Source organism: Felis catus, chromosome F1 (assembly GCF_018350175.1).
Source record: "Felis catus isolate Fca126 chromosome F1, F.catus_Fca126_mat1.0, whole genome shotgun sequence".
Classification (NCBI taxonomy): Eukaryota; Metazoa; Chordata; class Mammalia; order Carnivora; family Felidae; genus Felis; species Felis catus.
Window position 1 is genome coordinate 35,032,386 of NC_058384.1, and position 27,246 is coordinate 35,059,631.

Sequence of the window (27,246 nt, forward strand, 5' to 3'; positions counted from 1 at the left end):
TCAGTCTACACAATTTGAGATGCACCTTGATGTAAAAAAATGTTTCCAAAAAGTTGAGGATAAATGAAATTTTGATAAATTTATTCTCAACTGTTTAGTGTACACTTCTCATTTTAGTAAGTCTGTACTTAGAATTTGGGGAAATTAACTTACTCATAAGTTAATTTAGCATGGGAAAGAAAACACATAAGTACAATATTGGTAGATTACAAGTGACAAATGTTTGAAGAATGAATGAGCAAGCGAATGAATGCATTGGCGTTACTGGGCAAAAACAATAAATGAAATATTGGATACTATGGCATATAAGCATATATACAGTTTTTAATGATAAAAGGATGGTGTTTATTTGGTAGAAACCACACCAGGAATAATGTTATACAGTCAATATAATCTCAGTGTATAACCCTGTAAATGTGAAGAAGCTTAAGTGTACTAGCCACTGGATGAAGGCTATTATAGCTCATTTTTATATACTTTATATTTTGTGTATTTTCTACCTTTTCAATAAGCACATACTACTATTAAAAGACACTATTTTCAAAATGGTATAGGCACTAAGTTCTACGAGTGCCAAAGAAAGACATTACTTTGGACCACAGCACATTGGGAGGGCTTCTTGGGTGAGTGAATTCTGAGCGGAGTAATGCAGATAGGATTGGAAGGAAAATGGTAAAGTGTTTAGGTGGGTAACCGGCCAGGATTGAGGAGATATCAAATGATATTTTAAGTATAATTCTGCATTATTTTTGAATGGACTTTCGTAAAGACAACCATTGCCCTCACAGTGGGCAGTTACTTTGTGTGTTTACAGTGGGTGACAATCCGGCTGGGGATGAATCAGCCTGGCCCAGCTTTTCCATCATAGTAAAGGACAAGCAGTACATCACCCCAAGAGCCTCGGAGGCATAATGTAAAGTATTCCTGAAAGCATAGTATTATCTGTCTTATTTGATCTTAAAATCTGCATTATTTGACTTCTGTTCCTATACCTATGTATTTGTGTTAAGATATAAATAATGCTCTTTTCATTTCAAACTACTGGGATCACAGTAGAAAAAAAAAACACTCTCCTAGGAAATCATGCCATTCCTGTCTCATGACTTCTATATCCTACTGATATAGTAGTCAAGCTGCTCTAGGTATATGCTCTTTTGAGAAGAATCAGGCTGATGGTTATTATAGCTTCAAAAAGCTAATTACTGAGTTTTTTAAAAAGCAGTGCACATTTCATTTGCTTCCATAAACAGTCATGAAAAACAAACTGTTCAGCAAAAGCAAGGTGAGTACAAGCCAGAAAACAAACCTAGCGATTCACAAATTTCTATTCAGGAGAAAGTTGACCATACCCGATATATTTGTTCAAACGATTTGAATTGCCTGTGTCTTGATTATAAAATGCCTCTCTGACCCCTTGCCTTTTCCTGTGGCTACTTCTACTGTCCGATGTTGAATTTAAGATTTGGGACATGTGTGCAGATATAAAATGCCAAGTTTAGATAAGTGCACATTGATATATGGGAAAGAGGACAGAAAGGAAATTGACGAAAACACATGATACTTTTTGCTTCTGCTTTCTACAGGAGTGGCCAGTCCCCTTTATGGCATTTTCGTGCTGGTGTTTCAGACACCCAAGAGTCTGAATAAAAATTTTAGGATACTTAGGCCCAGCCAGAGGAAGCCAAGGACTGGGCTGAAGCCAAGGACTGGGTGAATTGCTCTGTATGATAAAGAAAAAATGGAATTTTGAATTTACGACAAGACCAAGAGTCAAAATGAGGTACCCTGAGAACACATTAAAGATTTTAACAAAACTGATGAGTGTCTAATGTGAGAGTGGCCTAGGAAAAGACTGGAAAGCCAAGGCTTATAGGGGAACTAAACAGTGAGAAAATCCTGATCATATGATAGAGTTCAGGGTTTGGCATTTTTCTTCTGAAGGACCAGATAGTAAGTCTTGGTCTCTGTATTCTGCTGTTAGAGCATGAAAGCAGCCATAAATAGGCTGACAGTGGGGGAGGCTGGGTTCCAATACCTATATTTACAAAACAGTCACTTTTTAGTCCATTGATTTTTAATATTCACTTCTACGTGTGTGCCACTTCGGTGCACATAGTTTGGTAATTTCCCTTTTCACCCCGGTCCTGTAGCAAACAGCTAAACAGTGACCACCCAACAGCTATGGTAGTAGGCTGGTACTTTGACTAGGTGGCATGCAGGGATGAGGTGTGGTGACAAGCCCCTGTTGGGGAGGACAGGAAACAGGAAGGAGAGAGCAGTCCTAGGAGACCTGGTGAGGCAGAGAATTCAGTGGGAGTCAGAAAGCAGGGGGAGGTAAATGCGAAGTCTCCACAGGATCCCCAGGTGATCCTGCACATTTAAGGGAAGGGGGAGCCAGGGGGACACCCAAGTGCCAAATGCCTGCGTTCCACAAGAAAACAAAAGCTTGCTTCTTCTCGAAGGTTTATAGCACCAGCGCACAAAAATACAGGAATGCTTTGAGAAAACAGTGCCCGGAGCACAGCGCTGACAGCCATCACCCAACCCCCTGGAAACAAGAATCTAAGAAAAGAACAACCAAGGCATTTCCGGTTCCTGAAGAACTTTCTATCTCCGGTGGTCCCAGTGATCCAGCCAGAGCGACATCTTAGGCACATCCTGTTCTCTCTTTCGCTATCTGAGTTATTGACAACGTTATGAATTCAATATGTACATTAGGTACCTGCTGTTCTCCTGATTTGTTTGCACAGTTTGAGGACTTACACCGCTGTCTTCTTGAGGGTGTAAATGGATACTCTCCTTACATTTTTCATCTGTCGTTTTGCTAATTGGCAGAGGGAGAAAAATAAGACAAATCATTTTATACATTTCAGTCTTGGAAGAAAGTAGTCAGTGGCTTCCATTTTGAAATTGAGGGCATAACTTGCCTCAAGTTTCTGAAATCTTTGCAAGATATGTAAAAAGGAAACAACCAAATCCCACCTCTCCAGACTAAATAACTCAGAGTAGGAAATAAAACTAAAACCATCCTGTACGTTGCCAGGAGACTAGAATTGCTTATACCCAAGTGTCCATGCCTTCAAACGACATTTGCTTCCAAAGTCATTTTGACTGGTAAATACTGTTTACCACCAGGTGGTGACATTTAGGCTTCACAAGGGCAACAGCTTTGCACAACAATTTTACACAAGGCTTCCTTCTTCCGCTACAGCGAAGATGGAAGTTCTGTTTTGTGTACAGTTAACACCCAGAGTTTGGAAAGCAGCAGCAGTTGTCCGGACGTGTGTGAGGACTACGGTAAATCCAAGCATTTAAGCACTTTTAAATGTCAATAACAATCACATGTAAATAACAACAGCTCACACTTTCTGACATTCATCCTAACTGAGGCACCATGTTAAGTGAGGTAGGAGCTATTATTGTCCCCACATTACAGACAAGGAAAATAAAGTTTAGAGAGGATGAGTGCCTTGCTGAGGATTTCATAGCTAGTAAGTGGGTATGACACGGCTCCTAATGATTGCAAAGCCCATCATTTTACCTGGGATGCTACTCTGCCTCTTTGGCAGTTGTTTAAGCACTTCATTTTACATAAACGAAATGGTAAATGGTACAATACCAGTACCCTTAGAGGTCAAATATGTGTTGGTGTTGGGGACTTAAGGATCAAAGCGCAAAGAGTTAACTCACGCCACTGCCTCCCAGTACTTCCTCATTGCTCAGTTAGTCTTTACCCTTTGGTGGAAATTAGAATGAGGGCGTCCCTGAGACAGAGAGGAAGACTGAGTCAGAAGCCAAAGTGTTCCCAGAATGAGGAAGGACAAACTTGAGATCCACGCCTGAGGAAGAGTAGAGGGTTGTACTGACGGGTGTTATGGGCGTCCACGGAGCAATGACTAAAAGTGGTTAGCCGAGGAATGGCATAAAAGTAGTCTTGGGTGAGTGGTACGTGGGGTGTGAGAAAATACAACCTTAATATACGTTGAATGAATACCTACCCAGTTGATTGATGGTGGTTATGAGATAACAGAAAATACATATTGTTTTCTTCCCTCAGTCCTTGGCACAGATATCTGAAACCCATGTATAATTTTAAGAGCACTAGGATGATCTCTTGTTTTAATATTTATTTTTTGACCCCATCTCTGACACAGTTCTCCTAAAATCCTTGTGAAGTCCTAAGTGGTAAGAGCACTAGGAGAATCTTTTTTTCAAATGAGGTGACTCTGGCTGTGCTCCTGGATGGCTCCTGGATAGCTCATTGGTCACTAGAATGATGAAACTGTGATCAGAAGGTTGGAATTTCAGCCCCATCCCCTACCCTTCAGAGAGGGGAGAGAGGCTGGAAATGGAATTAATAATTGATCATGCCTATATCAACAAACTTCCATAAAATCTCAGAGGTATGGGGTTCAGAGAGCTTCCTAGCATGTGAATGTATCCATGTTTGGGGAAGGTGATGCACCCCAGCTCTGTAGGGACAGAAGCTCTTGTGCTTGGGACCCTTCCAGACCACACCCTATGTCTTTCCTCAGCTGGCTGTTCATTGTATTCTTTCTCATATCCCTTAATAAACGGATAAATATAAGTAAATGCTTCCCTGAGTTCTATGAGCCACTTTAGCAAATACATCAAACTCAAGGAGGGATTCCTGGGAACTCAGATTTATAGCCCATCTGTCAGAAGCACAGATGACAACTTGTACTTGAGATTGACATGTGAAGTGGGGTGGGAATAGTCTTGCAGAACTGAGACCCGAAGCTGTGCGATCTGACATTATCTCCAGGTAGACAGTTTAAGAATTGAATTAAGTTAAATTGTAGGACACACAGCTGGTGTCACAGAATTGTTTGGTATGGGGGGGGGGGGAAACCCCGCACATTTAGTGACCAGAAGTCAAAAGTGAAGTGTTCTGTGCGAGCAGTTAAGGGGACCCACAGGAGGAAAGACAGATTTTTGTAATATTGTGGTTAATGTGAACATAGGAAAACACAGGGAGTCTTTGCACAGAGGGGCTTTAATAGTTTTGTCACACTAAGCATTAAGCCAACAAAGACCTTAAAGTGCTGTCTCACTATGGACAAGAAGGCTGTTTGTAGAGAAAAGGAAATAGATCAGCAGCAGAAACAAAAGGCAAGGATAAACGGGCTCTGAATGGACAAGTGTAACAGCATTACTCCTCAGTGATCAAGCGCATGACTTACCTTGTTAACATTTGTCGCAAGTATTTAGTAAATACACAGTGAAATGCCAACTGTGCAGATAACAGCATTTTTCACTAGTGAAATATCAGGCCAGTGAGGTTTTGTAATCACAAAATGAACAATTTCAATTTTTAAACATGCAGTCACTCAAAATGAGTAAGCAGACTTTTATTCAAACCTTACAAACAACCTTTACACTTAGCCTGAGATTAAGGAGAAAGTTGAACCCATGGTTACTTTCATTGCCCAGTTAAGCATCTGAACACAAAATATTTCCAGTGAACACGCATTTATCAAACATGATCATCCCAATGAACTTGACAATGAATAGTGACCCAAACCAAACTGTAATTTACTCTGGTCTATATGATCTTCAGAGCCTAAAAGTACCTATTTAGTAACGATTTTAAAAAGTCACAGAACTTTAAGTCTGCATGAATGGACTTCCCTAAGTTTTCAGCAAACCTAATAAAGGCTAATGAAGGGCTTCATAAGGACGGAGGTCCTGACAGAAATAGTATAATTATCTTATAGTATAATAACTGAGAATAAAAAGGAAGAGATTGCATACTATTCTCTAGGAGAATAATGTACTCTTAATGTACCAGAGTCCCCCCCCCCCCAAAAAAAATCCAATAAAGCAGATGGGAAATATTGAAAGAAAAACGGAATTATTCCCGTTTTGTGCTGTATGCTCTACTGGATGATACAGAATCAGATTCAGAAGTGAGCAGCTGCAATTTTTACCTGAGAGCCAAATGGGTTCAGGATTCTAAGATCATCAGGCTGAACAACTGAACACCCCTGAACAACTTCCTGCTGGTACGATTTTAAGCAAGCCACTGAATGTCTCTGCAAACTCAGAGCCTCCTGCTTTGGGATAACACCGTTTTTGGGCTTCCCTACCTCACAGGGTTGCTTTGAGGAAGAAACAAGACAATAAATGGTAAAGTATTTTGTAAACAAATATATTAGCTGTTGCAACTCTTCATGAATCTTAACTACTAATGCAAGGAAAAGTAAAAAAAAAAAGTCATTAAAATTATTTTTAAACTAGACTTGCTGGTGTTATCATTTTGCGACGTATACAAATACCAACTCATTATGTTGCACACCTGAGACCAATATAATGTTACATGTCAATTATACCTCAGTTAAAAAGAAATCACTTAGGGGCGCCTGCGTGGCTCAGTGCGTTAAGCCTCCGACTTCAGCTCAGGGCGTGATCTTAACAATTCGTGGGTTCGAACCCCACGTCGGGCTCTGTGTTGACAGCTCAGAGCCTGGAGCCTGCTTTGGAGGCTCCGTCTCCAAAGAGACATGCTCTGTCTCTCAAAAATACGTATACAAAACAAAAACAAAAGAAATCACCTAAAATATGATTTTGAGTAGCTACAGGTGGTCCCTGCTCATAAAATGTTCATCGTCTAGGGAGGGGACTGAGGAGACAAGAGCTAATTTAATAGAGCATGGGAAGGCCCAATGCAGGGCAGAGAGAGGAAACACATGACCCTCTGCTTTTTAAAAAGTTTACATTAGATTGGCATCCTCTATAAATTATCAACATTTCAGTTTCTGTAAAGCTTGTTTAAGAGACTCTTTGCTTAGAACGTTTACCGCAGAAAACTGTTCACTTAAATTGATAAACTTTCTCATAGATCTAAGATTTGCTTATCAAGCTTATAGCATTGATCTCATTGACTTTGACCCAATGATTTTGCTAGAAATAAATAGTACAAAAGCTGTATGCGTTCTTTTCCCAGTCAAAATGTTTATTTAGATCTTAATCTTTGCAAAGGTTTTGCAAGGTTAAAAAGTAAACGGTGTTTATAAAAGTTTGGGGTTTTTTTGAATACTCCAAAGCAAGTCTCACTTCTTCCATACTGGCAGCCTGTGATGGCAACCAGTGGGTCATACTCTCTAACTTCTAGTGCCTTGATGAGGGCTGTGTATAGAGGCCTGAGTCTGGAATGTTTCGGCAAAACTGGGATACCAACTGTCTCACTCATCTTTGGAAAAATTCCTTCTGTCCGTTTTCCCTTTTGCAAAATTTGAGTCCTTAAAATCCTAAGCTTTTTAAAAACATATTATTATATATATTTCTTTTAGTGTGAGTACGTATCTATCCACAGTGTGCCTCAGGGCCTTCTTGATGATTATTACATCTGTTTATATAGGTGGGTTGTTTTTTTTTTTAATTTTTTTTTTGAGGTTTTCTTTTTTATTCCTCTTGGCTTCCAAGAGGAGGCAAGGACACTTACAACCTTTTCCTAGGCGAATTTGGTTGTACTTACCCTTGTTTGTGCTTCACAATTATCCAACCGGCCACGATGATGGGTAAAAGAAAGAAGATCGTGCCAAAGAAAATGCCTAGGCAGTAAAACAGAGTCATTGGATGCATGGCAAACATAACCCATGGGTCTTAAACAATGAATATCTAGTCCCGCTAGAGGCTGCCAGTGAGTTTTTTATAAACTATAAATTCTGCCTTTAAGAAACCCCTCACACAGGCTTAGCTTGAAGATTTTCCCTCTGCTCCTGGTTTGATCTGGCGCATTAGTCTTCCTGCCCCAGGGTCACAGACGAGGGGTGAGCAGAGCAGTGCGTAACCTTTAGTCCCAAGCAGCCTTTCATCAAGGAGCCGAGAACCGCCCGGGAGCTCCTGGCTGTGGCGCCCGTGGCCCCGCACTCGTGTCTTATGTCAGGCACAGGCTACCGACTCCACTGATCCCTGCAGGCAAAGTCTCACCGAACCACTCCTCTTGCACAGGCGGGTCGCAGAAATGGCTAAGAAAATTGATCTTTGTGGCTTCTAATCTGCGCAAGCGGGCATGACTACCATCCTGAAGAATCTTCCCGGGTTGTAAACCAAAGGGGACGTTGTGTTCTCCAGCCCCGTTAAAATAGGAGGGATGATGATTATTCATTTGTAATGATTCAAAACAAAGACGGTGTAGAACCGTCGACAGGGGACACTCACTCACTCTGTGCCTGTGAGGATACCAGTCTTGCCACACCATGGCCTGAATGTAGACTCTTTTCCTTCTGACTGAAATTGTAACGTTACAGATTTTGATCTCTCCTTAAACATCTCACCCATTGTAAGTGAGTACTTACTGTGGAACGTGCTAGAGCTCCTCAGCAAACCCTTCACAGAACTTACCAGCTATGAGAGCATCGTGTGTGCCTAAAGGGAAGACAAAAGCCAGGACGACATCAGTCTGGCACACAGGGTGGTCAAACAGGAGGTCTCAGCCAGTGAAACTTCATCTGATATTTTTCAGCACACAGTCTAATGTTTTTCTAATATAAAAAGCCATTGGTTTCCCCCACTGGACTCCTTCGTTCTTAGCAGGGGCCATGAACATGACACCACATTCAATGACAGGATGGACGAGTGAATGAACAGTGACCATGACGAAGGAAGGACCTACATTTCTTGCAGGTGCACTTACTAGATGCACATATGGCCAGAGGAGGGTCCCACGTGTTATCTGCCTGGCACTGGCTCTGGGGACTACCTTTCAGAGTATACCCCTCTTCGCACTCAAAAGTTACATTATCTCCATGGTGATAGACTTTTCTCATTTCCACGTCCTTCCGGATTCCATTCATATGCGCTGGGAGTCTACATTTTGCCTCTGAAAATAGAAAAATCAGAAGGAAATGGATATTTTATTAATTTTTAGTTGAAACTGCCGTAATGCAAAGATCTATGACCCCCAAACTACCCTGCCTTCAGCAAAGATGAGTCATGTTTTCAATCAAGACCTATTGACACCTACCCAACACCGTACAATTTTCAATTCTCTTTCATTTCTTAGGTAAAGAAAGAGAATACGGAAGGCACTGCAATCCGCTTTTAATTATTGACAACTCTGCAACTGTACAGCGGTCGACAGGTTGGGAGTTATGATAACCATGTTCTAATCCTGGATCCGCGTGGATCCACACCGTAAGGAAAGAGGAGTATCACATTAACTCTCTCTAGGTATGCAACAAATACTGGTATTTTGCTTCTTGGTTAAATGCATGTTTCTGGCTCATTTCTATGCATAGAAGCTAGTAAATCATGATTCTCAATTTAAAACATAATTTTAAAATTTAATTTATTTTATCTCATTTATCTTATCCTTTGTTTTGCTTTCTTTCTCTGCCCAGCTATTGATACCTCCTTCAACCAGCAAAGCCCGCTTTCCGGTTGTAATTATCTCAAAATTAGGCGAAATTATTATTTTCAAAGAACCACAAGGCGAAGTGGTATTTCCCAAAATATGGTCTGTGGTCTTCCTACATCAGAATATGCTGATGGGTCTGTTAAAAATAGACCTCGAGGGGCGCCTGGGTGGCGCAGTCGGTTAAGCGGCCGACTTCAGCCAGGTCACAATCTCGCGGTCTGTGAGTTCGAGCCCTGCATCAGGCTCTGGGCTGATGGCTCAGAGCCTGGAGCCTGTTTCCGATTCTGTGTCTCCCTCTCTCTCTGCCCCTCCCCCATTCATGCTTTGTCTCTCTCTGTCCCAAAAATAAATAAACGTTGAAAAAAAAATTAAAAAAAAAAATAAAAATAGACCTCGAGACCCCACCTCAAAATGTCAGAATCAGAGTTCTTAGGAATGGAGCTTGAGACTGGAATCTTCTTAACTAGGTGCCTGGCTGATTTTGCTAATGCTAAATACAGAATGACCGCTATAAAGCACGTTTGACGAGGACAATTATTAAGACAAAACGAATTTCACTTGGAAGCAGCTGCCAAGAGACTAGAATAGTACCCTTTTATATTCAGGAGAAAAAAACGTCCCAGAGTCTTTTTTTTTTTTTTTTTTTAATTTTTTTTTTTTCAACGTTTATTTTTTGGGACAGAGAGAGAGACAGAGCATGAACGGGGGAGGGGCAGAGAGAGAGGGAGACACAGAATCGGAAACAGGCTCCAGGCTCGGAGCCATCAGCCCAGAGCCTGACGCGGGGCTCGAACTCCCGGACCGTGAGATCGTGACCTGGCTGAAGTCGGACGCTTAACCGACTGCGCCACCCAGGCGCCCCAACGTCCCAGAGTCTTAATTTGAATAATCCGTCTTTGAAGTATTGTCTGAATCTTCATACTTCTCCATGTAACTAAAGCAAAGAGGGGTGAGCTTTCTTCCTGTTCCTGCAGAGGCACAGGGACTCCACAGTTCATGGAGAATAAATAGAGAAGAGCCACTTACCGTCTCTGTAGAGGATATTTTCTCTATCTCTAAAACCAGAGGTCGGCTGGACAAGAAGGACTTCTGAGACTTTTAGGTTGGGGAGAGCCCCATGATCCTGTGACCACCCCAACAGCCATAGGACTAACTGCTCCTTAACGTTGGAAACACAGGCCTGTCTGAAGTCCCTCCTACCTCATCCCTGCCCTTCGCCTAGTTTACTACAAAGGAGACAAAGAGCAAACTGCTAACTCAAAGTTGTGCCAAGTCAAAAGAACCACATTTAATAGGAGACAGAATACAGTGCAGTGTTCCAAAGCATGGGCTGGGCAGTCACCCAGTCTCGGCACCCCCGTCTGGGAGCTGCCTATTGTCGACTGGTTACTGGGGCTCTCTATTTCCTCTTCTGTAAAATAGCAAGAATAATCCCATCTCATCAGATTCTTTTGGAGACTAACACAAATGACTTTTATAAAGACCTCGGTACCATGCTTAGTCACTGAAGAATATTTTTAATTCCATATTTTGTGGGTTTATTTATTTATTTATTTTTAACGTTTATTTATTTTTGAGACAGGGAGAGACAGCATGAACGGGGGAGGGTCAGAGAGAGAGGGAGACACAGAATCAGAAACAGGCTCCAGGCTCTGAGCTGTCAGCACAGAGCCTGATGCGGGGCTCGAACTCACGGACCGCGAGATCATGACCTGAGCCGAAGTCGGATGCTTAACCGACTGAGCCACTCAGGCGCCCCACTTGTGGGGTTTTTTTTTTTTAAAGAATATTGCCAACAAAAGATGTTTTGAGTCAGATGCCAGTTTCGCAAACATAGACAGGAATAAAGGAAGTAAGTTTTGGCACTTGTTTTAAGGAAGAGATGAAAGAGACATTTCACTTTTGGTCTTGGAAATTATAATGAGGACCCATATCCAGTAATTCCGGTAATTAATTGCTCTCAACCTTCCTCCATATTTCAGTTTTCCTCACAAGAAAGTGTGCTTCCAGCCTCCTCTCGAAGGTATTTATGAGGACCACTTGTAACTCCTCTGAGGTCTCTTAGAGCTGAGATATTTTATTAGTTAAAAGCCTGCAAAGCATTTTAAATTGGTGTTTGATGTCTACTGTATTACTGGAAATTCCATCAGTTCTTCTTACTTGTTCAGTAGAGCTGAGAATCCTTGGGCAGCCTCCTTCCTATCTTTTTCCCTGCTTTTCTCCCCCTTCTATCGATACTCATTTCACAATCCTCTCAGAAAGGTGGCTTAGCCTTAGCAGCCTCATTCATCAATTTTCCATTAACACAACCCGGCAAGAATAAGAAATACCTCTGCAATAATGTTCAAAATGACTCCAGGTTCCCAGGTATGTGCAGAAGATGAAGTTCCTTCCCACCAACAAGTAGCCTGGGTCACAAGTGTAGCTGACCGTCATCCCAGGAAGATATGGAAATGGATGTTCTCCAATGTAATGCCCATTGTGGATCTTGGGTGGATGTGGGCATGCTAAGAACAAGACCCCCCCCCCCCAAAAAAAACACAAGAAAAGACATTCAGTTAAACAAAGAAGTACAAATACGCCAACGTATCTAATAACATCTCTATTAGAGCCACACAGAGACCCAAGGCAGGCAGGTTCCAAAGGCACTAAATATTTACTGATCCCTGGGAAGAATGATTCTTCAAACGGAGACCTCTCAGCCTTTAAGCAGGACCATCTGTGTTGTCCCTTGCATACTACACTGGCTGGGAATACCACCAGGATCTCAAATGACCAGTTGCATGCTGTCTGTCCTCGCTGGCTCACAGAGCTTGTGTGGACAATCACAGCCACAGATGAGCCTCCAAGTGCCAGGCACTGTCACTTCATGCCAGACTAATGTGTAAAAGGAATGAGCTGCTAAGAGCACAACCTTGAACTCCGCTTCTCTAGGGCGTGTTGAGTTCCTATTGCTACAAGTGAGACAAAGGGTCACCAAAATGCAGTTACAGGCTGAGCAGAACACTTAAGGGTAACAAAAGGAATACAAGTGCCTACACTGGAGTTTCTTTATTTCTGTAGCCTCCAGTCTGAAGTAAAATGAGGCCATCAACATGTGCTTTTTGCTCTGCACACCCACTTAGCGAGTATAAAGACAACTTGTACTGGAGATGGCACGACAGAGTATTTTCTTTGGCACTTGTATTTTACTGCTTTGAAAATACTCTCGAGAAAATCTGGGTCTCGCTGATTCTCCCCATTCTCCACCTCCTCCTCTTTTCACTGTCCCACACTCCTCGCCCCCGTGGGAAGGATCATCAGAGTACCACGGATTGGGACACAGCATGGCACATCTAGAACCCATCTATTAAGTTGCTCAGCAGGCAATTCTGTGTGTCTGACTTTTATAACCAAGCCACGTTCACAAGCAAACACAGCTGTCACCACAGAAATGAGGACATTCTAGCCTAGATATTCTGATCCGGCTGGGGCATAGGGAAGTGGGTACTGACCAGCAGGACCAGCAAGTTCACAGGAAGGGGCAGGGCCGCTCCAAATCCCGTTCCCTTCACCATCGCTCGTGCAGCGGATGGTGCTCTCCCCGACGAGGTTGAAGGTCATCCCTCTGGCCGAGCGGGGTTCACACATGTAAGTAACTTCCTCTCCATAGGGAACGTCTCCCTGAGAAGTTCTGGGGTAGTTCCCATTAGGGATAGATGGAGGACTTGGACAAAAGATTTCTAGAAAGAGAGCAAGAGCTTTAGATCCATTAGAGTTTTAATCAAAACGATCATACAGCAGGGGTGCCCTGGGACTGTATTTTTTCCGTGAGAACACAACTACAGTGGGTAGACTTAAATATGTAAGGCTTCTTCTGAGAAGGAACGAACTGAAGTGAGACTTTAATTACAGTTTATTGCAAAAGTTCCAAGACCCTCCAGGTAGCTAAGGTTTTAATCAATTTGAAAAGTAACTAATTTGCTTTTTCAGCAACTATCATTTGTCTACTTTCTGTTTGGCATAAAGACAGTCCTGGGTTGACACTGAGACACAGGGCAGACAAGATTGGCCCTCAAAGATCCGAAGTTGCCAAGAAATCTTTGTAAATCTTTAGTAAACACAGATGACCACCTTCAGCAGATATAAATGTTTCTTGATAATTCAAGACCATTATCCGTGTCACTAACAAATACACAGTAATATCTTCAGGATACACTGATTACAGGACTTTTCAGAGCCAGATGAAGTGGCTCTAGGGAGGCGGTTTTTTTTTCCCTTTTGCTTTTTTTTCTTTCTTCCAGGTGACCAGCTGTCCTTTCTTTCTGCTGTTAGTGTATCTGTTTCTAGCAGTTCCCTCCCTAAACTAATCTGATGCTTTGAATCTGACATGAACTTAAGAACAGATACCCAAGCCTGTCAGAATTGTGTGAATAAACAAAGTGAAGGTCCTAGGACGTCCAACAGTGATTGACTTCTCATATCTGGATTTTACCCATGTGTTTATGTTTATCTAAAGTTTATTTATGTATTTACTTTCAGATTTACATGTCTCAGGAAAGTAGAGTTTGTTTTTGTTGGATATCTGAGTTTTATTTATACCGATTGTTCTTGTAAAGTTCCATCACAACCCCATGAGGTGTCCAAATAGATTTCTAGCAAAGATATTTCAACAAAATCCAGATGAAAATAGCCATTCACAACTGAACAAAGGTGCCTCTGTACATTACATTTCTGCACACCTGCGCTTCGAAAAACAATGAGGATAGTTATCTCAGAGGCTGCTATGGATCCAAGGGAGCTGGGATCCAAGCGAATTGGGGGGAATTGCCCCACCCACATTTGCTGGAGAGAGAAAAACATGGTGGACATGCACCAGAGACAGAGATTTTGCAGAGGCCCAGCCAACTTGATGGGAGAAGCGGGCACCCATCTAGGCAGGACAGAGGCAGAGGAGAAGGATCTTGAGGAGCCAGCTCCCCCTTTAGGGCCAGTGACTTCCCTCACAGAAGAGGTGGAAAGTGAAAGTGGTGAGTGACTGTGACCCATTTCTATCCAGCTGCACAGATTTCTGAGGGGGGCACCTGTGCACCTGGGAGAGAGAGGAAAGGGAAGGACAGGCAGTCAAGAATAACAAAGGGCCTTGAAGGGACCTGTTTCCTGGCTATCAGCTTTGGGATGTTAGCGGGAGGTTTGCTCTCAGACCTCTGGGAGTACCCCTGATCTGTGGGCAGTGGGCACCCACAGAGCAACAGGTGTTAAACCCACACTTCCTCCAACTCCACCGTCAGCTGTTTCTAAGCCAGCTTTTTAAAACCAGCATGCTCCCCTGTGCAGCCCAGAGCCACTGCGGTGAAGAGAAACCAAAAACTTGAGCTAAGGCGCCACCTTCTGGAAAACAAAAGAATGGTTTCTAATTGCAAGTTAGTTGAACTGGAGTAAACAAATAAAGGTGTGTGCTACTTCAAGTGCAATGGCAGAACACTCTCCAGTTCCATCCATGTTGCTACAAAAGGCCATATTTCATTCTTTCTCATTGCCAAGTAGTATTCTATTGTGTATATAAAGCACAATTTTCTTATCCCTTCATCAGTTGATGGACATTTAGGCTCTTTCCATATTTCGGCTATTGTTGAAAGTGCTGCTATAAACATTGAAGTACAAGTACCCCTATGCATCAGCACTCCTGTATCCCTTGGGTAAATTCCTAGCAGCGCTATTGCTGGGCCATGGGGCAGATCTATTTTTAATTTTCAGAGGAACGTACAGAGAAAGACAGATACCATATGTTTTCACTCTTATGTTCATCCTGAGAAACTTAACAGAAGACCATGGGGGAGGGGAAGGAAAAAAAAAGTTAGAGAGGGAGAGAGCCAAACCATAAGAGACTCTTAAAAACTGAGAATAAACTGAGGGTTGATGGGGGTTGGGAGGGAGGGGAGGGTGGGTGATGGGCATTGAGGAGGGCACCCGTTGGGATGAGCACTGGGTGTTGCATGGAAACCAATTTGACAATAAATTTCATATTAAAAAATGCAATGGCAGAGATACATTTTGTCAAACACAATGAAAAATCACAGGAATATTGAACCGCAAAGAGGAAATGATAATTCTCCAGCGATCGATTACAAAGGCATGGAGTATTGCAATCTAACTGATAAAGAATTCAAAACAGCTGTTACGAAGAGATTCAATGAGCTACAAGAAAATTCAGCATGACAAGTCGATGAGTTTAGGAATAAAATTAATGGACAAGAGTTCTTTACCAAAGAGACTGAAATTTAAAAAAAAAAAAAAAAAAAAGAGGGGCGCCTGGGTGGCGCAGTCAGGTAAGCGTCCGACTTCAACCAGGTCACGATCTCGCGGTCTGTGAGTTCGAGCCCCACATCAGGCTCTGAGCTGATGGCTCAGAGCCTGGAGCCTGTTTCCGATTCTGTGTCTCCCTCTCTCTCTGTCCCTCCCCCGTTCATGCTCTGTCTCTCTCTGTCCCAAAAATAAATAAACAACGTTGAAAAAAAAGAACCAGACACCCACTAAACTACATTTTTATTCATGTACAATAAAGTTTTCTATTTCTCTAAAAGGAAAAAAAAAAAAAAAAACCAGAAATTCCGGAGATGATAAATTCAATGAATCAGATGAAAAACAGAATGGAGAGCTTAGGAAATAGGATGGATCAGATTGAAGAGAACAAATTAGTGACTTGGAGGATAGGAATTTAGAAAGGACTCTGAAGAGGAGAGAGAGCTAAGATTTTTTTAAAGCGATGAAACCCTATTAGAGCTATGCGATATGAGAAAAACACATATAACTGGTTTGTCAGAAGAAGAAGAGAGGGGGAAGGGAGCAAGAAGTGTCTTTTGGAAAACAGTAGCTGAGAATTTTTCTAACGTGGGGAAGAAATTGAACATACACATCTAAGAAGCTAATAGAACACCCTATTATCCCATTGCAAAAAGACCCTCCTAAAATATATTATAATGAAACTGTCAAAAATCAATGATCAAGAAAGGATCTTTTTTTTTTTAACTTTTTTTTTTTTTTTTTTTTTTTTTGGACAGAGAGAGACAGAGCATGAACGGGGGAGGGGCAGAGAGAGAGGGAGACACAGAATCGGAAACAGGCTCCAGGCTCCGAGCCATCAGCCCAGAGCCCGACGCGGGGCTCGAACTCACGGACCGCGAGATCGTGACCTGGCTGAAGTGGGACGCTTAACCGACTGCGCCACCCAGGCGCCGCAAGAAAGGATCTTAAAAGCAGCTAGTGGAGGGGGGTGGGGAATAAAACAATCTACAAAGGAACCCCCATTAGGCTATCAGTGTATTTCTCAGCAGAAACTCTATAGGCCAGGAGAGAGGAATGATATATTCAAAGTGGTGAAAGATAAAAGTTGCCAGCCACCAACACTTTATCTAGCAAAACTGGCCTTCAAATATGAATGGGAAATAAAGGCTTTCCCAGAAAATACAACAACTGAGGGAGGCTCATCACCGCTAGACCTGCTTACAAGAAATGTTGAAGGAAGCCCTTCAGCTGAAACGAAGAGACGTTAACGAGTGACATGATAGCAGATGGAAGTACACAGCACTCTGGCCAAGGTGAAAAATAAAGAAAACTGTAACTCTATATTGGAATGGCATATTAACCACTTAATTATAATATAAAAGCTTACAGAGGGGCACCTGGGTGGCTCAGTCAGTTAAGTGTCCAACTCTTGATCTTGGCCCAGTCATGATCTCACGGTTCATGGGTTCCAGCTCCATGCTGGGCTTTGTGCTTGGGATTCTCTCTCTCTCTCTCTCTCTCTCTCTCTCTCGCTGCCCCTCCCCGACCCTCTCCCTCTCTCTCCCAAAACAAATAAATAAACTTAAAAAAATATATCCTGGTCTTTTTAAAAAAAGCTTACGGAAAAGAACATTACAAATAACTATACCTACTATAATTTCTCAATGAATTCACAGCATAAAAAGAGGTAACCTGTAACATCAAAAATATAAAAAGGGACAAGTAGAAGGGTGGAAGCTTTATAGGTGAATGAAGATAGGGTGTTATCAACATAAAAAAGGACTGTTTATCTATGAGATGCTTCATGTAAGCCACATGGCAACCACAAAGCAAAAGTCAAGAATAGACTCATGAAACATAAAACATGAAGAGAATGAGCAAATCACCCTAGAAAACCACCATTTTGCAAAGACAAAAACGGGGGGGGGGGGGGAGGAGAAACAAGACAATAACCAGAAGGTATATGATCCGATGGCAGTAGTAAGTCCTTATGTAGCAAGTTACTCTAAATATAAATGGATGAATTCACCAATCACCAGGCACAGAGTAGCTGAGTGGATAAAATATAACACCCAACATATGCTGCCCACAGGAAATTCATTTCAGTTCTGAAGACACATAGGCTCAAAGTGGACAGATAGAAAGGGATATTCTGTGCAAGTGGAAATCAAAAGAAAGTGGGCATAGCCATACTTTATATAAGACAAAATAGACTTCGTGCCAAAAATGATAAGAGACAAAGAATGTCATTATATAATGATAAAAGGGTCGGGTCAATATATCTAGAAGATATAATAACTGTACGAATATACACACCCAACACTGGAGCACTAAATATATTAGGCAAATACTGAGAGATATAAAGAGAGAAACAGAAAACTCTACAATAATAGTAGGGGACTTCAGTACCCCTACTGTGAGCAAAGGATAGATCAGACAGAAAACCAACAAGGAAACATTGGAATTGAACCATGCTCTAGAACAAATGGACTTGACATACATATATAGAACATTCTACCTAACAGCAGCAGAATACACATTCTTCTTGAGTGCACACAAAACATTTTCCATGGTAGATCATATGATATGGCACAAAACAAATCTCAGCAAATTGAAGAAGACTGAAATCATACCAACTATTTTTTTCTGACTACAATAATAGGACACCAGAAATCCACAACAAGGGGAAAACTGGAAAATCTACAAATATGTGCACTAAACAACACACTTCTGAACAACCAATGGATCAAAGAAGAAATCAAAAAGGAAATTAAAAAGTTATCTTGAAAGAAATAAAAATGGAAATACAACATATCAAATCTTATGGGATGGAGCGTAAGCAGTTCGGAAAGGAAAGTTTGTGGTGATAAACGCATATATTGAGAAATTGAATGACCTCAAATAACCTAACTTTACACTTCAGGTAACTAGAAAAAGAAGAACAGATTAAGTCCAAAGTTATGAGAAGAAGGGAAATAATAAAGATCAGAGTGGAAATAAATGAAATAGAGAACAGAAAAGCAACAAAACTAAAAGTTGGTTTTGTGAAAAGGTAAACAAAAACTGACAAACCTTTAGCCAGACTCACCAAAAAAAGAGAGAGAAGACTCAATAAATAAAATTAGAAATGAAAAAGGAGACAACTGATACTACAGAAATACATAAGACCATAAGACACTATTATGAACAATTATATGCCAACAAATTAGATAACCTAGAAGAAATGGATAAGTTTCTAGAAACATAACACCTACCAAGACCAACTCAGGAAGAAATACAAAATCTGAAAAGACCAATGACAAGCAAAGAGATTGACTCAGGAATCAAAAGCCTTCCAACACAGAAAACTCTAGAGCTGATCACTTCACTGGTGAATTCTACCAAACGTTCCAAGAAAAATTAATACCAATCCCACTCAAACCTTTCCAAAAAACTGCAGAGGTGGGACTACATCTAAACTACATCTAAACTCATTCTCTGAGACCTTGACAGCAATGCCAGATAAGGACACAACAAAAAAAGTGAACTATAGATCAATATTCCTGATGATATAGATGCGAAAATTCTCAACAAAATATTAGCAAACCAAATTCAAGAACACAAAAAAAGGATTATACACTATGACCAAGTTGGATTAATCCCTGATATGCGAGGATGCTTTAACATACACAAATCAATAAATATAATATATCACATTAATAAAATGAAAAATTTTAAGTCACATGATCATCTCAACAGATGCAGAAAAAACATTTGACAAAAGACAGCATCCTTTCATAATAAAAACCCTTGGCAGATTAGGTATAGAAGGAGTATTTACATACCTTAATGTCATAAATATCATATATGACAAACTCACAGCCAACATTATACTCAATGGAGAAAAGTTGAAAGCTTTTCCTCTAAGATCAGGAACAAGACAAGGGTGCCCACTCTCACCGGTCTTATTCAATATAGTATTAGACATCCTGGCTAGAACAATTAGGTAAGACAGAGAAATAAAAGGCATTCAAACCAGGAAGGAAGAAGTAAAACTGTCACTATTTGCAGATGATATGATTCTATATATAGGAAATTCAAATGAATCAAACAACAGCTGGAACTAACCAATGATTTCAGTAAAGCTGCGGGATATGAAATCAAGGTACATTTCTATACGCTAAGGATGAAACATCTGAAAAAGAAATCAAGAAAAATTTCCCATTAACAATAACATCAAAAAGAATAAAATACTTAGGAATTAGTTTAACCAAGAAAATGAAAGATCTGTACAATGAAAGTCACAAGACTTTGCTGAGAGAAATCAAAGAAGACACAAACAAATGGAAAGACAACCTATGTTCATGGATTGGAAAAATAAATACTGTTAAAATGTCTACACTACCCAAACCCATCTATAGATTCAGTACAATCCACATCAAAATATCAATGGTATTCTTCACAGAAAATAGAAAAAAAACATTTCTAAAATTTGTTTGGAACCACAATGTAAAAACAAATCAAAACACTAAGACCCAGATTAGCCAAAGCGATTTTGATGAAAAAGAACAAAGCTCGAGGTATCATACATTCTGATTTCAAACTATACTACAAGGCTACAGTAATAAAAACAGTAGAGTACTGGCACAAAAACAAATACCTAGACCAATAAAATAGAATAGAAAGCCCAGAATGAAATTCCTGGTTATACAGTCAGTTAATAGTTGGCAAGACAGCCAAGAGCACCACTCACAAAAATTAACTCGAAATGGATCAAAGACCTGATACTATAAGACTCCTGGCAGAAAATGAAGAGAATGCCCTTGACATTGGTCTAGGCATTGATTTTTTGGACATGACACCAAAAGCACAAACCTCAAAAGCAAAATCAACAAATGGGACTACAACAAACCTGAAAACTTTTGCACAGCAAAAGAAACAATTCGCAAAATGAAAAGGCAACCTACAGAATGGGAGAAAACTTTTACAAATCATATAGCAGATAAAGGGGTTAATATCCAAAAAATATAAAGGACTCATAAAACAACTCACTAGCAAAAACCAAACAGTCTGATTTAAAAAGGGCAATCTCTAATTCCTCATGGTACACCTTTTACATTTCTTAAAAATTTATCAGACTTATTTTTAATAAGTTTTATTTCTTCCATTAGCTATTTTCCAACCATGCTGAACATTTAGATTTTTAACATTTTCCACTGTCATAAGTATTGTTGCATTGAGTGTCTGCGAACCAAAATCATCGGAAAATTCCATCATGATTTTCTTGGGATAAATTCTGGGAAATGGAATTACTAGGTCAAAGGGTATTTACATTAGGCTTTTGTATATATTGCTCATAAGCCTTCCAGAAGTTTGTGCCCACTTTTACTGCCATCAGTCCTGTGTGTTTGATCCTGACTTCCTCAGAGCCTTAAAATTTTACCAATTTGCAATCGGTCATTCTTCCATGTTCCTCAAAGTTTTGGAGGTTCACTTTGCAATATCCCACTGAAAAGATGCAGGCTCAACTAATCAAGAACAAATACAACCTGGGAGAATTTAAAGAAAGGATAAAGCGCAGAACGATCAGAGGCTTGGGGCAATTGCTAAGATTTACGAGATCTTATTTCCTTTTTCAGAGTAAAAATAATAAGAAAGGGAGTTACCTACTTCTTGGGCTTAGCATATGCTACTAAGAGGTGGCAGAGACAGATTTTATTTTCTTCAATGTCTTTTAATTTAGTCATGAGGAAAAGCCTTACACTGGGAAGCATTTACTATCAAAGTAGGAAAGGAGAGCGATTTTACCTGAGTTCAGGTTCACAGTTTTAGACAAATAACCTCCTAAAATAAAGAAAAATCTGGACAACTATGTAGCATAGGACTCTGGATTTCGAATATCAGGGAGACTACTCTCTGCAAGATGGATTGGATTTCCTCTTCGTAACATGAGGCAGATATGGATGGAGCAGAGGGAATTATGGGAAAAAATACTTCGACTCACTCTTACAAATAGGTGTTTCCTTATCCCAAGTGACAGTATTGCCTGAGAGGTGACAAGCTGCAGAAGGGGAGCCAACGAGTCGATACCTAGAAGCAAAGAATGAAAAATGATTATACTCTACACTTCTTACTTAAGTCGCCATGAGAAAATAATTGCAGGTAGATGTTACAAATTACAGGCAGATTCAAACAGAAGTCAAGGAAGAAACCTCATCTCTATCTGCGAATTAGTCCTTTATTTCTAAGGACAAGCTTATATTCTTACTGCTTTTATCCATGTTTACTGCTAGTCCCTCCCCACTGAACACAAAATTTCCCTTCATCGTGGGACATTTTGTACTTGTCTTTAGGGAACCTCAGGAGTTATTTTATCCGTATGCACTTCCATCAAGGAAATGATAAGCTCCTTGATTAACAGGGAAGATGCCTTATTGAAATATTCACATCCTCTAGCACCTTGCCTAGAGATCAAGCATGTGGTACTCAGAGGACAGAAAGATGGCCTTACTGAGAAGATTCAAAAGTGGGAAGCAGGGGAAACAGCTAACCATCTTCACACCTTAAATGTAAAAGGCAGGGGTACTTAACTATTTTGCCATCAAATCACTCAAAGTAGGCCACAAAATTTGGAACATTTTGTCATCACTTATTTTTTTATTGATTAGGGAACTATACAGTTACTGTAAGACATGTCACAAAGGATATCCAGCTAAACCATTCACGTGTTCCATGTACAGTAGGGTTAAACTTGAGTAAGTAAAAGGTAAGGGATATAATGCAATGTCATATAATAGTGAGCAGTTACTGGAACAGCTAAGAACTTGGCTTCTTGATTACCCAAGACACGTGATCAGGACAGTAACCATTTGTAGCAGAGTCTACTGATATCTCCAGTATCTCCTTTCCTCTTCTTCATTAGTAATGAAACTGTGTGTTTTTAACTGGGCCATTGGCCACCTCATTGAAGGCTTCATTTCTCAGCTTCCCTACAGTTGCGTACAGCCATATGGCTAAGTTCTGGCTAAAGGGATGCCCCTGGAGGGTCTTGTGAAACTTCTGGAAAGTGTCTTTAAAGGAATGGGTGTTCTCTTCTTCCATTATTTCTCTCTGCTGGCTGGAGTTTGGGCCATGTGATGACAGAGTCTCAAATAGAAGGATCCCAGGTTTATGTGGATCATGGAGCCAGGTATCAGCCTGGACTTGGAAACTTTACAGTCTTCTTTGAAGGACTGCCCCTGTTCTTAACCTCAGAGAGAAGTAAACTACTAACTTGTTTAAGCTCCTATTATTTTATTTGTTCTTTTATAGCTTAATCTAACCCTAATATGTACCAGCTCTTGCAAAAATAGTGATATAAAGATGATGGGGAGCTATGTGGGCATAGCAATGACAGTGAATACTTTTGTAGGCATATTGAGTCACTTTTGTTGACAAATTGTAGACAAATTGAGTGAATTTTACTTACTGTTACTTTTCATTGATTATAGTGTAAAATCCTTTCAAATGTGCCAACAAATATTTAATCTTCAGAATTTCTTCAGAGAAACAGCTTGAGAGCCACTAGTATGTTTCCTTCCGCCTGCTTTCTGTCCTACATTTAAAAGTTGTCTTACGAGCACAACATCACGGATGTTGCTCGACTTCTGACTATAGAGGTTGCTCTTAATGTGTTCACTATGACTAAGTTAGAGAACTGGAGTGTAAAAAAAAAAAATGTGAAGCAGGTTCCAGCCTATGTGTGCCTGTAAAAAACAGTGAATATTTTTTAAAGTATTATAAGACACTAATATGCTACGATCGCCATTGTGTTGTAATTCTTCCTGACTCGATTACCCATCTCTCTGAAACTCATAATTGTACTCAAGCCTTACTCCTTAGCTTCCATCAGCATTAGAAATTTGGGTGGCCATAAAGCGAAACCACTGTTCAAGAAAAGCCATGAGATTCCCTTCCCTATAAGCAAATATACACACTGTGAGAAGCATGCTGAGACAGGCATCAGAGAGTCCATTGCATGAGGTCAGGGATGGGATAATTAAGGGCTGGAGGGTGGGGCTCCTTCCATCCTTCCTATTTGTTCACGGACTTCTAAGTATTTGGGAGTAGAGGGAATCTATGGAGATATTCAATAGGCTGCAAGTGATTAAAAGTTGCTCACAGATAGGATTCTGCGGCACAAATCATGTAACAATATGATAAACCATAACAATAAATCATAACACAATTGTGTATTAAACTTTGCATCTCACAGAGAATATAAACTTTCTCTCCAGGAGCCATTTATAAAAGTTGTATCATATCACTCGGCAGAGTGTACCCCAAGAATTTGCACAGAGAAGAAATCAAAACAGCTCTACACCCTCATTATAATATAACAACACTAGGAATTAATAATCACAGAATAAACACAAAATTGAAATTTTTGGATCTTGGTCAAAGACAAAAGTAAAACAGCCGTTGCAGATTACCTATAGGATAACAATGACGCATGATCATTGAGTCATGTGCCCAAAACTCTTCAAAGTGCTTTGCATCAATTAATTTAATCTTTATTTTTTTAAATTTTTTTTTAACGTTTATTTATTTTTGAGACAGAGAGAGACAGAGCATGAATGGGGGAGGGGCAGAGAGAGAGGGAGACACAGAATCGGAAGCAGGCTCCAGGCTCTGAGCCATCAGCCCAGAGCCCGACGTGGGGCTCGAACTCATGGACCGCGAGATCGTGACCTGAGCTGAAGTCGGACGCTTAACCGACTGAGCCACCCGAGCGCCCCCAATTAATTTAATCTTTAAAATGATGCTTTGAAGTGAATGTTATGCATAGCTCCCATTTTACAAAAGAGGAAACAGAGAGTTTAACAAATTTGTTCAAATTCACATGACAGATATTGAGGTTCGAGTTTGAATAATGTTAATTGGCCTTAACAGCCTGTAGTAATAAACCTTACATTATTCAGCTACTTCATTACAAATGCTGATGCAAATATTACTCTTTGAAAATTTCTAGGACACTGATGCCAAAACCGTCCTTAGAGAAATATTTAGTACTTTTGTTATTTGACAAGAAAATTTTCAAATAAATGAACACAACATTTTATGTTAGATGTTTTAAAGACTATAAACATGAACATACGAAAGAAGCTGGTCTGAGGAATTACTAAAATAAATTAATAAGTAAGAAAAATGGAATATAAATGATGAATAAATCTAAGAGCCATTTCTTTAAAGTGGTCGATTGAAATAAACAGAACTTGGCCAATTGTAACCTCACAAAATGACACATCTACAAATATATATACATGAACGAGAAAGTAGTTATCATCACAGATATTAAAAAAACTCAATACTTTATCAAAATATTATATCCTCTCTATCTTAATGAGATTGAAAACATCCATGAGATGTATCAATATAAAGGAAAAATAAAATGTATCAGGATGTATTTAAAAATAGGTAGAACAGCTGATAAACCCGTATCTGTTTGAGTGTATATTTTTAATCTTTTTGGATATGTACCTAGGATTGGAATTGCTGGATCATATGGTAATTCTGTGTTAACTTTTGAATCACCGAACGGTTTTTCTCAGAGGCTGCACCATTTTACATTCCCAGTAGTAATCACAAGGGTTCCATTTTGTCCACATCCTCACCACACTTTTGTTTTCCATTATAGCCAGCCTATAAGGTATGGAGTGGGTTTGATGTGCATTTCTCTAATGACTAATAATATTTAGTACCTGTTCATGTGTTTCCTGGACATTTGTCTGTCCTCTTTGGAGAAATGTCTACTCAAATCCCTTGCCCATTTTTAAGTTGGGTTGTTAGTTTTTTTGTTGTTTAGTTGCAGGACTTCTTTATATAGTCTGTACATCAAACCCTTATTAGAGAAATGATTTGCAAATATTCTCTCCCATTCTGTGGGCTGTCCTGTCACTGCCTTGATATGTCCCTGGTGTTGCCTGGGGCTCCCGTCATTTGAAGGACTGATGAACTAAGAAGTCAGAACTCCTTGTTGGGGGCAAGGGGTGAGCAGGGCAAAATCTATACTTTCCAGATAATGCAATTGATGCTTGTGTCCAATTTAACCACCTCTCTCTTCTAAGGGTAACTGAGCTCAACTGACATGTGGGTCACATGCATATTTTCAGGTAAAAAAGGCTAGAAGACTTCAGAGCAAAATATTAACTACAATGAGTAGTAGAACTGTGGGTGGTGATTTTTTTGATCTTTGGGTTATTCGTGGCTTCCAAGTATGTCTAATGAATATATGTTCAATCCAATAAATATGTTCACTCCAATAAAATTCATTGGATTTTACAATCCAATAAAATTCTATTTTTTTCTCTGAATTTGTTGTGGCAACTGAAAATTAATACACATTCTTTAATTGCTCCCTCTAAGTTGAGGCAATGTTTCTGGCATGGTTCCCTGTGCCAAAGAAAAGTTCAGAGCAAGAACTCATTAATGTTCCCGCTCTGTGCATGTTCATACTTACATTTCCCAGAGCTGCTATCACGTTAAGATTTACCCTGCAACCCCTAATTCAAGGTCCTCCAATTCAGCTATAGTGCTCGCTGATCTTAGTTAAGAACATTGCATGCACGGGGGCACCTGGGTGGCTCAGTTGGTTAAGCCTCCAACTTCGGCTCGGGTCATGATCTCGCAGAGCTTGAGTTCGAGCCCCGTGTCAGGCTCTGTGCTGACAGCTCAGAGCCTGGAGCCTGCTTCGATTCTGTGTCCCCCTCTCTCTCCACCCCTCCCCTGCTTGTACTCTTTCTCTCAAAAATAAATTAAAAAAAATTTTTTTAAAGAATGTTCCATGCATGGTACAACTAGCATTTTTCCTTTTACTCATTTAATAGACTCGTCCTTTTTATCCAGTGAATATCTTACCAGGCTTCACACATACTACCTTCCGCAGGAACCTGGTGCTGTCCTCTAGTTAAAATACAAATTGCTTGCTACTCCTTTTTTTATTTTTAGAATTTATTTTATTTTTTAAATTATTTTTTCTAAAAGTTCACTTATTTATTTTGAGAGAGGTAGGGGGAGGGGCAGAGAGAGAGAGAGAGAGAGAGAGAGAGAGAGAGAATCCCAAGCAGGCTCTGCACTGTGCCCAACACAGAGCCCAACACGATGCTTGAACCCACAGACCATGAGATACTGACCTGAGCAGAAATCAAGAGTCAAGACACTCAACCAACTGAGCCACCTGGGCATTCCAGCTGTTGCTACTTTTTTATATTCCTTTGGTCATATGCCCATGTTCAAGCTATCATCTCTATCCGAGAGTTCCTATTGACAACTTTTTGAAGTGTAGATGATAGTCCAGTGTGTCTGGTTGGGAGTAGGTCAGAGATAGCATTGTTGTTCTGAAACTCATATTCCAGGGATAGTGCTTTCAACTCACCCTTCATTACAAGAATAATTCACTGTTGATCCAAACTGGGTGTCTGTGTTTATATGTACCATGCCATTGAAGGGTTCTGGAGGAGCTCCACATGATTTTCCTATGGGAGAGAAGGAAAATTTGGGACTAGGTGTAGAGTTCAAATTACCTTTCCTTTTACGATTCAGTCTGGAGCGTAGCAGACTGAACAGTCTGTATACTTCTGATT

The 27,246-nt window shown here is 40.3% G+C and overlaps 1 protein-coding gene across 2 annotated transcripts in view; it reads right to left on the bottom strand.

The window, feature by feature from the left end:
- Nucleotides 1-27,246, bottom strand: part of CR1L (complement C3b/C4b receptor 1 like) — a 63,622-nt gene that overhangs the window by 1,739 nt on the left and 34,637 nt on the right. The window contains exons 11-18 of one of the 2 annotated variants that reach the window (XM_011290964.4): nt 27,039-27,138; nt 21,630-21,715; nt 12,877-13,104; nt 11,713-11,889; nt 8,660-8,845; nt 8,368-8,391; nt 7,499-7,574; nt 2,723-2,824 (exon numbers count right to left, since the gene is read on the bottom strand). In XM_011290964.4, the coding sequence (XP_011289266.1) occupies nt 2,723-2,824; nt 7,499-7,574; nt 8,368-8,391; nt 8,660-8,845; nt 11,713-11,889; nt 12,877-13,104; nt 21,630-21,715; nt 27,039-27,138 (979 nt within the window). Of the gene's footprint in view, nt 1-64; nt 2,825-7,498; nt 7,575-8,367; nt 8,392-8,659; nt 8,846-11,712; nt 11,890-12,876; nt 13,105-21,629; nt 21,716-27,038; nt 27,139-27,246 lie in introns of those variants that run through there. The other variant, XM_045048883.1, reaches the window with a different exon arrangement.